The sequence below is a fragment of the Chanos chanos genome, chromosome 8, assembly GCF_902362185.1.
Source record: "Chanos chanos chromosome 8, fChaCha1.1, whole genome shotgun sequence".
Lineage (NCBI taxonomy): Eukaryota > Metazoa > Chordata > Actinopteri > Gonorynchiformes > Chanidae > Chanos > Chanos chanos.
The window spans coordinates 29035798-29048267 of record NC_044502.1 but is presented as its reverse complement, the minus strand read 5'-3'; the positions used below and the strand labels follow the sequence as shown (position 1 = coordinate 29048267).

The window sequence follows — 12470 nt, the reverse complement described above, 5'->3', positions numbered from 1 at the left end:
TTTTTATACTAAATGTTAATAAATTTCAAAATTTGTAACTGAGTAGCAGAAAGCTCCTACTTCTTTGAAGGAAGAATGTTTTTGTTTTTTGTTTTTTGTTTTTAATCTAAAATATATGTTTTCGATACAGTCCAGACAGTGCAGCGGTATGTGTACCAAAACAAGCTCAATCCAACTCATGCAAAACATTTGTGTGAAATGTGACAGTCTGTGACAGCATACAGAATGACATGATTCCAGACAACCAAGTGACCAGTTTTTCTTTTTCAAGTCAGTGTTTCACCCATAGCCTGAGAGAGAGAGAGAGAGAGAGAGAGGGAGAGAGAGAGAGAGAGAGGGAGAGAGAGAGAGGGAGAGAGGGGGAAAGAAAGTCTGACTGGTATCAGGGAGAGTTGCTGGTAAGGGTTGGTGGGAGAACTGGCTGGCAGACAAACGTCAGGCTGGGACTGCTTGGCACAGCGTGGTCCACGGCTGGGCAGAGTGAGGGGGCTGGCTGCGGTCTGCTGGCGCCACGGACCCCTAAACTGGTGAGAATGCGGGGGCTGCACTCGCTTCTGCCTTTGAAGCTTTACCTCCCACTAATTCTGGCCTTCCAATTTCCACACCCCAACTCCCCCTCCCCCCTCCCTCCACTTCCCTTTGTTTTCCTTATAAGGACTGGCCTGGCCATTCCCTCAATTTCTCTCCGTGGGGCTGTGTTTGCGTGCATGTGTGTGTGGGTGTGTGTGTGTGTGTGTGTGTGTATGTGTGTTAGTGCGTGTGTGTGCGTGTGTGTGTGTGTGTGTGTGTATGTGTGGGTGGGTGACTTTGTTGTCATGTTCATTTGTGCCAGGGGACTGGCCAGTGAAATGTAATGTTGTTTTTTTTTTTTTTGGGTAACAGAGATTTTTAATGGCAGTTTTTTTTCCCCTCAGTGGTTAGTGCTATTAAGTGGTTTATTCAGCATAAAGAGCAATAGCCATGTCTCCAAGAGAATTTTAGATTTCCCGTCATCTAAACTTATACTCTGCTGACCGTGTTGTATTAGAATGATTGACGGCTGGGTGTGTTTCCGTCTCCAATCCCAGGGGGATTGGGGCAGTGACAGTGAAACTCAGAGCTGTTCACACAGATTGTTTATAGCTTGGCACAGCATTACAGGTGTACTCTGAATTTGACGATGACTTAAGTAAGCAAGTAAGTGAATTGCTGTTACGCTCTTAAATGCTGAAAGAAAATGACTCGAAGTGCTGTGATTCACTGCAGTTGGGATGAGATCACGTCACTTTCTTAGGCGTGAGGCCACTGACCTCACGCGCACGTGTGCGTGTGTGTGTGTGTGTGTGTGTGTGCCTGTGTGTGTTGCGCAAAATGTCCCAGCGAAAAACCACATGGGCATAAAAATAAGCAAATTATATTTTGTATGATGTCATATCTATTTTCGGAATGAGACTCAGTGAGGGCTGAAGCTTGACCTGTCTGGCATGTAGGAGAGTCTTCAGTATTGTAAGTACTTAATAAAGTCCTTGGTATGGACATAATGGTGTTTCAGTCATCTAGTGTGCTGAATACACAGATAAAACACATCAATTTAACAGTGGGATTTAAAAATCAGGTTTTGTGGACTGATGGAAGTACCGAAATGGTGATGGTTCTTATTGACTTAAGTTTCGCCCTTATCGTAAAGTGTGTGATGTAATGCCACCAATTCCTTTCAGCATGACCTTTTGTACGCCTCTTACTCACTGATTGTTTTAAACTTAATTTCTGAAATGTACCTATGCTCTTGCATTCTACTACATCCTAGAGTCTTGTTCTAAATGTATGGAGTACTTGAATACATTCACTTCTATTTGTTTTGGAATATTTATGGTTGTGTGCATATGCCGAAAAATTGATGAATGTTTTTGGCAGATTTTGGCATTTTATCAGTGTTTTAAATATGTATGTGTACGTATACACTGACTTAGCGTAAAATTCCTTCATTCCGCATGCCTGTGTATTTTCAAAAGCAATATCTTTAAAATTTCTGGGACAGCTATGGTCTTAAATCAAGCATTTCAAAGACTTCTCTCTCTCTCTCTCTCTCTCTCTCTCCCTGACTTAGTTTACAGGTAGCCAGTGGAAAGATGTGGACCAAGGCTGAAGTTTAGAACGAGTTTGAAGGCTTTTGGAGCCTGTCTGCCATTTGCTGGCGAGTCTGTCAACTGAGAGGAGGCTCCACCCACATCCAGTCTTATAGTGGGTGGGGAGCTTTATTTGGCCCATCCCCTACCAGCCCCCATCCCCTCCCTTACCCTACCCCCCCTGACCCAGCCCACTAACACACGTACACACACGCACACACACTTGGACTCACGTCGGGGCTAGATCATGTCTGGCGGACGGCCGGAGGGCAGCCGGACACCCGAGGCCGTGGACCAGAGCAGCTGCCGGTCGGAGAGCCCCGTCGTGGAGCGACGTAACCGCAGTGGTATCATCAGTGAACCACTCAGCAAGAGTCTGAAAAGATCACGCACCCTATCACAGTACACAGCTGCCTGCCCCCAGACTACCACCACTAATGGACTGCCCCAAAATGGACGGGCGAAAAGCCCCACCACTAAGCCCCAGCTTGCCCAACAGCAGCAGCAGCAGCAGCAGCATCAGCAACAGCAGCAATCAACCACGTCCACCCCCAGCCCAGCCAAGCTGGACCGTACCCTAGAGCAGGTTCTGGAGGGACAGAATGGCCTGCTACATTTCGCCCAGGCCGCTGCACTGCTCAAACGGGCTGGTATGGAGCACATGCTCCTCCCTGGAGGGATGGGCATGGGTGTCGGGGGGCTGGGAGGCGGGGCCGAGGTCGGGTCAGGGACAGGCAATGACCTGGACGGAGTGTCGGCTGCTGAGGCAGTTGGAGCTCACACCGACTTCCCTTACGGCGGCGGGGGAGCTTTTCCTTTCAACCCGGGTCTCTTCATCATGACGCCAGCTGGAGTCTTCCTCGCCGACAGTGCCCTGCACATGGCCGGTCTGGCTGAGTACCCGGCTCAGAGCGAGCTGGCCTCTGCCATCAGCACGGGCAAAAAGAAACGCAAACGATGTGGCATGTGCCCGCCCTGTCGCAGGAGGATCAACTGTGAGCAGTGCAGCAGCTGCAGGAACCGCAAAACAGGCCATCAGATCTGCAAGTTCCGCAAGTGCGAGGAACTCAAAAAGAAACCATCCGCCGCCCTGGAGGTAAGATGTGAGAAACCAGAGACCACAGTTCAGTGTCCTTATGAGTTTTGGGGCTATAGGTGTGAGTGGATTGGGCTTTGATAAGGTTAGAATCTGTTCTAGAATGATCCTTGATTTGCAAGTGCGAGACATGGTTTCTTAGGGTTTGGCTGGTCTCATGCTTTTGTGTTCTCTTGATTTATCGACATGTGAAACTTCTGTGTGTTAAGAACAGACTGTATGGATAGCAAAATGGGAGTGAAGTTGAGTTTGAAACTTTTGGAACTTTCATTGGAAGTAATCTGTAAGTTGTAAGTAAGGTACATATTTTATATACATGCTTGTTATACATGCTTGTCCATTACTTTGCTCCTAGTTTACGAACGATAAACATCATACACCACTAACTCCTTCTAAAATACAAGCAAAAGGGTTTGTATTTCGTGAGAGGACATCCCTGACAGCTAAAATTAAACAGATGGCTCTGGTTGCTGTGGACTGTACTGTGGATGACCGATATGGAGTATGGTTGTTATTTGAAAAATAGTGGTAAATTACTGAAGACTGAAGGGTTTTCTGCTTACAGAGGATGAGACTAAACTTGTCAACCTCATGCGAGTGGTTCACCTGAGGCTATGGAGTCTCACAGTACATCCTTGTGCTGTGTGGTCTCGAAAACAGTTTCAGTTGTAGCTTTCCAGTAATAGGAGTATGTCTTCATGTATATTTCTTTGTGAAGACAATGTAATACAATCCCTCTTTCTTGTACACTGTGTGTGTGTGTGTGTGTGTGTGTGTGTTTAATATATTTAATTCTATAATATTTAATATATTTTGATCCCGGGGTTTACAAGAAGGTTAAAGTACGGAATCAGTTCACATCGAAATTCTGTCAGGTACCTAAATATGCATAAAGTTCTTAATAAAGTATCCTCACAGACGGGCCGCTCAGTATTCAGTCAGAGCTCCAGCTTTACTGCAGCTTCAAGGTAAAAATACAACTCTCCCCTGGAGTCGTAACTGTGTGCGCTCACTGTTTAGCAAAAGTAAGAAGAAAGTAGGATTACAAAACTGTAAATGCAGTTAGTTCAGATGCCAAAGTCAGGCCAAAGTTTTAGATGCAGTAGAATTATACAAAGTACAAACAAGACTATTCAAAAATAGGCTGGCATATAGGTACATGATATTTAAAGACTGTTGTGACGATACAGAAATGCTTCATAAGATCCGAAGACAGATGTCATTTAATGCGTGTGTCAAAAGGAGCAGGACTATCAAAGTGACTGACTATATTTACAGGCAAGAATCCATAATCCATGTGCTTTTCCACTCGAAAGAGCACTGATCATAAGACAAAGCTTTTAGGGTTGAGATTTAGTTTTTAAACAGCAAGTCTTTTCTATAATGGAACAGCAACAAAGTGATTTTTTTTTAATTTAATGTTTGTTATGATACACATACTCATTGAGAAGCGACACTGAATGAACTCGCATTAAGTTTGCCTAAGTGTCTGCTTACGGGTAAAGATTTGTGAATGTCTGTAGTTCGGTCTTTGAATTAAACCATCCTGATTGAATTATTAACAAGGATATTTGGAAACATGGATTCAGAGTTCAGCTCTGATCGTGGCTTGATTGTGACTTTGATAATTTATGTACTGCCGTGTGCTACGCTGGTAAGACAGTAAAGGAACACTGCTGTCTGTTGGTCTGGGTCTTGGCGAGGCATGACAGTTCCACATTTTCTGTGGAAATCACAGAAACAGATTTTGGTTACTGTTTGGCCAATGAAAAGCAAAGAATGAAGGAAATCTTTTTTTTTGGGTGGAATACTATTTTAAGACATAATTCTGACACAACAGAGAGTCTCTTCTGTGAATGAGAACACTGTAAAAGACTTAGGCAGTGTGTGTGTGTGTGTGTGAGAGAGAGAGAGAGTGAATCAAATGGGTGAATCAAATACTTTTATGAGCTCCAAGCTGATGTCAGTATTGTGGTTGTTGGGTTTTTTTGAGCTTCCGTTGTGTGTGGGATGAGGTTGTGTATTCATTTTGTATGAGAAACAGTGTGTCAGTAAGTATTCACATTCTCCATTGGAAGCAATGCTCGTGTGCCCGCGGATGTGCATGCGTGTAGGAGTGGAGCTGTTGTGTCTGTATTTTTTTTTCTGTGTTGGGAGTACGGCTCGAGCAAGCGTGCATGTGAGAGAAGGACAACTGCGCAGCACTGGGAGTGTTCTGAAGGTTTTCCATCAAGTGTTCCTGGCGGCTCCCAGCGGGCCATAAAACCTGGAGCAACTGAGTGGGAGGCAGCGTGCCGAGGCCTTTGCCACCTCACACCTCGCTGGCCGGAGATGTCTGGATTTATTTTAGGAATGCTCTGGTTGAAAAGGAAAAAGGGGAATGCAGGAGAAGTCACGTGTGCTGTAGCATACATTGGGCCAAGGCTGGTCCTTAATCAGTCGCTGTCTGTGTCTATGTTGGTCTGAATGAAAATTGGATTCATTATATGTGAAATGTTTTGTATGATCGTATGTGCTCAGTAATTCATTTGCTCAGTTTTGTATTTGTACTTGTGCATCATTGTGTTATGTATAACATACCTGTATCTGTTTAAATGAGATATACTGTGTGTATAAGAGCAACTAAGAGAGAGAGAGAGAGAGACAGAGAGAGAGAGCTAGAGAGGTGTATTTATATATGTGTGTGTGTGTGTGTGTGTGTGTGTGTGTGTGTGTGAGATGATCTGATATCTGCATTAAGAGGCATTTGTATGGTCTTTGATCAGATATCACAACGCAGAGTTTTTGTAGAGACCTTGTTGTGGAAGAGTAGGACTGTCACCCTCACACACACACACACACACACACACACACACACACACACACACACACACACACACACACACGTTGAATGGTTGTCTAACACGGTCCCTCATAGTTTTATAAAAGTACTGTTCATCCCTCTGACACCTCCACCAGAAGAGGATGAGCACTGCAGGTGGGAGTGGATTGATGTAGAATAGAAACTGAATACTTGGCATCAAACACATTTAGAGAGCTGTTTTTCTGGATTTCAGCCCTAACTAACTATAGCCTCATTCAGGCGGTCTGAACACAGGAATGAGTGTGCAGCCAGCTCTGTCAGGGCCTCTGATGCCTCAAACAGATATCACTGGAGGATCTCTAGGTAAAGAAATATTCATGTATTCTTAAACAAATCGACGTAGACATAAAAGCCTTGGCCTTCAGGTAGACTCTTTGGTGACCAGAGGAATGGTAACCTTGGAAAGATGCATCGTTCACCCCCAGCTAGCAGTCTTGTGTTTTGAACAAAGAGAGAGTAAGACAGCTATAGCCATGGGTCAAGAGGTCAGTTGTAAAGTAGCCTCCAGTATGAAGGTCCAGGCTTATGGGGGCTGTGGTATAAGCTGCTTTAGTGTCAAGGTTTAAAGTCAGAATTGGCAAGTTGGTGGGTGCTTTGACATCTGCAGTTCTTTGAGTTGTGACATTGTATACTGTGATTCCAAATGTTCTTTGAAATTAGCTTGTTTTGTCATTCTTGCTTCTCAATTACTTGTGTCTTAGGGCTATGAACAGACAGAGCTGCAGAAAATAAATATTGTCATTCTCATATGTCGAACCTCAAATCTTAATATTATGACAGTCCAGGTGTGACAACAATTGTCTGAAACATTTTTTTTCTAACATTCGTATCTCAAAATGGGATCCTGTATTTTTTTAAGTATAGAGTTTGAAAATGAAAATGAAAAAAAAGACATCACATAACTAGGGTCCTTCCAAACAGTCAGAAAAAGTGAAATGTCATGTTTCAAACGTTTCTCGTTTCATCTCACATTAGACTGATCAAACATCATAACTTGAATTTTACGGAACACCTGGTCTTTGAAGGCACATCCTCTAAGACTTCCTGCACTGCAGTGAGTAGTTCAAATGTACTTTAGTACTTTTGTACTTTAAGTCCTTTTGCAATGTAACTTATAAATATCCCATTAACTTAGTTCTTCAGCCTCAAATGTATGGTTATGCCCCTCTGCCGTTTATTTATTTATTTATTTTTTTGGTTAAATGACCTGTCTTTGGGTTCTCCTATTAAACTGGCCACTGATTTTAAGTTCCCTGCCTAATTAATCAACTTAACAAAACTAAATGAGTAGTCTGACCTGAATTGTGCAGAGACATTTTGACTTTCTCTTTCAAAATGTGGCTCATAGAGTAGTTGAGAAAGTTTCATACATTTGAATTGGTTGTTCTTCTGTGGTGAGAAGTTTAAAGAGAATGGTTTTATCTGTCACACACAGTAGTTCACATCTGGCAAATCAGGTAATCGGGGCAGAAAGGAAAGATTTTCTTCTGCATTCAATAGATTTAGAGGAACCACAAAGAAACAAAGTTGTAGTCACTGGAATGTAATCAGGTTTCGTTGTCTAGGACAACCATAGAGGCAATTTCACTATGTAGCTGAACATCTGTAGATTAGTTGCTTCTTTGCTGTCACTGATGCAATGTTGTTTTTTGCATTATATATATATATATATATATATATTTAAGAGCATGAAACATTAGGGCAGTGTCATTTGCATCTACAACTACAACTACATTTACACCTAGTCTATGAGCAGCAACAAAAACAATTTGGTAGTTATTTGTATTCATATAAACCTAATACTGTTTCACAGTTGGAAAACAGTATGACTATCAAACACATAAATAACAGAAACACTAGAGTTAATTGTTGGATCACCATGGCATACACCAGTGTTTTCTGTGCACCAGACTGTAGGATTCTTAATTTCCCCAAGTAACCTCACTCACACTCTTACCAAAGGAAACAAACAGAGGAAGGTGTGAGGTTGTTGTGAAATAAGGACTCTGAGACTAAGTTTTGAGCAAGGTTCAACAGGGATCTGATGAGATCTTTGCCAGAGTCTGTGCAGTGGCATGAATATATCTTCATCATTGTTGTCAGCACCATCAGGTATCTAGAGCTGGTTCTAATCCAGATGGCTACCTGGCAAGCCATTGCCAAAGAGTTTGCTTTGTTACTCTCCCTTTTAGGACTCACCAAAGACATTTTAACAGACCAAGGTACCCCGCTTGTATCCTAGGTGATTGCCGACATGTGTAATCCTCTCAGAATTCATCTTGTTTGGAGCGTTTTAATCAGATGCTGAAGAGGACGTAACACAAGGTGGTGACTGAGGATAGACGTAATTAGGATGTACCCACGTGCTGTTTGCCATGCAAGTAGTACCTGAGGCATCCACTGGATTTTTACCTTTTATACAGACTGTTGTTCAGCAGAATACTCTGGGAGCTGCTCCACAGCATAAAAGAATCTTGGAAAGAGCAGTGCTCCCCGCAAAGTTCTCTCTTTGACTATGTCCAAGAGCTGAGAGGCTGAATCCAACAGCTGATGCCTGTGGTACAGAAACACATGAAGAATACCCTACGCGTTCAACTGGCCCACCCAGAATGGAGAGTTCCAGTGAGGTGAGGGAGTGTTAGTATTTTTATGAAGTGTTGATTGCAAACTTCTTTCCACCTGGAAGATTCCCTTTGTGGTGCTTGAAATGGTGGGGTCAGTGGACCAACCAGGAAGATATAAAAACATAGTAGTTTTATTTTACTATAGTCTTCAGTCAAAGGGTATTATTCATTTTGATGGACCATCTAAAGACAATTCAGAGGGTGCTGTAAAAACTCCATTGAGTGTGACTGACTGCTAACTCAAAAAAGTCCAGCACTTGTCAGACTAAGGCACGTTGTCTTTGTTAGCGTATTGGCCGTAGTTTACGCAGGAGAAGGTGGAGGCTATCTAGATTTCACCGTGATCCCAAACCCAGAACCAGGTGTGTTTCTCCTGGGCTTGAGGGATACTGTAGGTGCCTCATCCCTCATTTCTCCTTTGTAGCCTTCCCTTTCCAGTGATGACCAGAAGAGAAAGCAAAGTACAGCCAAGGCATAGCAGGCTTTCCAACAGTTAAAGTAAGCATTCATCACAGCCCCCCCCCCCCCCACCCCCCGTCCTGTGTACTCCAGATTTTGACAAACCCTCTGCTGTGCAGAAGATGCATTAGAGAAAGGCCTTGGGCCATCTTGTCCTTGGATTCCGATGGAGAAGAGCATCCAATGGTTTTCGTTAGCTGTAAAGTCTCCCTGAATTAAATGAGTTTCTGAGTTTCAAAACTGTTGGGCACAAAAGCAGTAGTAAAAGTTGAATAAGTCCTGAGACTTAGGTATTACCTCCCATCACAATTTCATCTAGGTTATTGATCATGCCCCACCACAGTTTACAAAAAACTCTGATTACACAACAATGCCTCTATCTTTAAGAGTTCCTACAGCTTGTCTTTCCCAATTCCACACAATTTGCTTGCTTTTCTTTCACTGCTTAGCTTGTAAAATAAAACTTCCATTGGATTAATTCTGTACTTGAACCTGGTTTGTGTGTATTATGCTGTCCTGCTGGTATCTTTCCTCAGTGCTTCCAGGTTTGGACTGTTTTTTATGTTTATTAGACTGTTTATTTGTCTAATTTTGTTGAAAAAAATTATAAGCCTATTGCTCTATATATGTTGGGTTTGTGGAAGAATGTGTGAGTTGTTATCATCACCTATTCAGTGCTGTGCATGAAACATTCATGGGCAAGCAATTCTGAAAAAGTTCACTGCAAATATCTATCTAGGACGTGAGCAGGTAAATTCAGCAAGGCTCATCCATTGAGAACTTTGGAGAGAGAAAAAAATACCGTGGATGAACCACAGTGAAAAAAACCCGTATTAGACCTAAAAATAGAGGTTTGCTGGTAAAGTGGTACAAACAACACAAGCAGTGGTCGACTGAGCAATGGAAAAAAAGTCATATGGCTAGATGAGTCATCCCTCACCCCGTACACAAGGAGTGGACGAGTGCATATTTAGAGCACGCCAAAAGAACAGTTTTCAGTTTTCCCACACTGAGGGGCTCTGATAGCACTGTTATGGTGTGGGGTGCATTTTCTAGGCATGGTTTAGATCTGTTCTACCCATTAGAGACGGAAGTAAACGACAGTAAAAGTCAGACTGAGTGATCTTATTGTGCGGTATTTCTATCCTGATGGGAACGATGTCTTCCAGTATGGAAATGCACAGAGAATGAATGTTTACTGAATGGTTTAATGAGCATGAAAATGATGTAAGCCAATATGCCAGGGGTGTCTCCAGTCACCAGATCACAACCTTTCTGGATTATGGAGTAATGCCTGACACAGGCCTGTTTTCTCGTCACCATGAAGAAAACAGCAAATCAAATGCCTCATGAAGCCATGTCCCATCAAAAGAAAAAATATTTTTTTTAAATCTGTGCTCAGCTGCTGAAGCTGTCCTTGCAAACAGATTTAGTTGTGTAGGTAATTTTAAAGGTCTGGGTGTAAATGGAAGTGGAAGAATTTATTTCATGATTTGTCATGTTACTCACCTTTCCTGTGATGTCATCTTATTTAGGTTTCTTGACAAGATACCCTTGGAATATCATACACTGATACCATATGATACCACGATTTTATGTCTCAGTTTTATACATAGATATTTTGCGCGTGTGTGTGTGTTTGTGTGAATTTATATACAGGAATTTTCAATAGTATCGGTACTGAAACTGATGATTTGAACCACTGGGACAGAACTGATGTAATCTGCTGTCGTAATCACATGCTCTTATTCACCTGTTTGATATGGGTGTGAGTCAGTGTTCTTGTTTATGTGCTTACTGGTTTGTTGTTGCCAGTTGGATTAATGTGAGTGTGTGTGTGTGTGTGTGTGTGTGTGTGTCTGTGTGTGTGAGTGCTGTTGTACGTGAGTCTACAAATTGGTAAACTTTAGAATTATGTTATTTCAGTGCCTGTTAAAGCCTGTCTGCCTGAATGTGTACAGGTACATGTACTTGTGTGTCTGTGTACAGATAACTGTGTTGAAGTCAACAGTGTATGTGTTTTTAAGTCTGTGTTGTGTGTCTGTGTGTGTATATGTGTGTGTGTGTGTATGTGTGCGTACATATGTAAGTGCCTGTGGTCTGTGTGAGTGCGTAAAAGAGTGTGTGTAGGGATGGGTGAGTTTCTCTTGTTTGGCTTGGGGCAGTGCTGGCAAACGTGTCAGATTATCTGCTGTAGTCAAGTGGAGCAGAGTTGACTGCACTGTTCCTTCTACTTCTCAAAGCCCCTGTTCCAAACGGAGAACCTGTGTTTCTGTGTGCATGCAGCCCAGTCAGACACTGAGAGGAGATTTTTCTTGGTGTCTTTGTGTGTGTGTGTGTGTGTCTGTGTCACCAAAGAGAGGTGTTGCGGGGGGAGCGCTATGTGACTGCGTGGTGACTAAATAATAAATGCACCGTATCGGGTTTCACATGGAGCCGAGGCCATGGCCATGGGCTGCAGGGGGGGAGGGAGAGAGAGAGAGAAGGAGAAAGAAAGTCTCTCTTTAAGGTCTGGAGAAGGGGGACTGATAGAGAAGGAGAGAATGAAGGTTAAGAGGGGGAGGCAGGGGAGGGAAACGGGACAGAGAGGGAAGGAGTATTTTGTTAGTCGGTGGGGGTGGCGGGGGGGGGGTTTGTCTGTCTTTGTGTGTGTTGATAATTTTTTTTAATCAAATCTGATTGTGTCATATGGACCCTACTTGTTAGACTAAGGATTAAATAAAGAAGCAGAGCTGACCTGACTTAAATGATATTTCTTGTCATTCTCTGATACAGATATATGCCACAAAATAAGAAACCACTAGACAGACATCACAACAACATGATATAATAATTTTAACCTTCAACTCACCATTCTGACCTTCCTTTCTCTCTCCTCTTTTTTTTTCCCTCCAAGAAGGTGATGCTGCCAACCGGGGCGGCGTTCCGGTGGTTCCAGTAGGACTCTGACCTTTGACCTCCACCCAAAGCTCTGCGATCAAGTGCAATGCCAATTCTTGCTTGGATTGTCTCGATCACAAACACTGGCTGACAAGCATACAAAATAGCAACAGCAACAGCAACAACAACAACAACAACAACAACAACAACAACAGCAACAGCACTGAAAATGAGATTGAAAAAAAAAAATCCTATCAGAACATAAACGATACAAAACAATCAATCAATAATGGATGCACCTACTTATTCCTTGAACCAAAAATTAAACGTAATGAAAAAAAAAAAATCTATGGCAACTGTCATTCCCTTTTATATGTTTCCATTTTGGTACCTTTTTCTCCTTTTTCCAGTAGGTTTTTGCTGTCACTTCGACATGAAACTGT

General features: G+C 42.7%; 1 protein-coding gene across 1 annotated transcript; it reads left to right on the top strand.

The window, feature by feature from the left end:
- The first annotated feature begins 2352 nt into the window (after window positions 1-2352).
- cxxc5a (CXXC finger protein 5a) lies at window positions 2353-12088 on the top strand. Its single transcript, XM_030782807.1, has 2 exons — window positions 2353-3201; window positions 12044-12088. Exons 1-2 carry the CDS (start codon window positions 2353-2355, stop codon window positions 12086-12088), a joined length of 894 nt encoding a protein of 297 aa, XP_030638667.1.
- Window positions 12089-12470: the final 382 nt, after the last annotated feature.

Coding starts and splice junctions, on each gene's coding strand:
- cxxc5a (XM_030782807.1), top strand. CDS start 2,353: ATGTCTGGCGGACGGCCGGAGGGCAGCCGGACACCCGAGGCCGTGGAC. Junction 3,202..12,043: donor AACCATCCGCCGCCCTGGAG/GTAAGATGTGAG, acceptor TTTCCCTCCAAG/AAGGTGATGCTGCCAACCGG.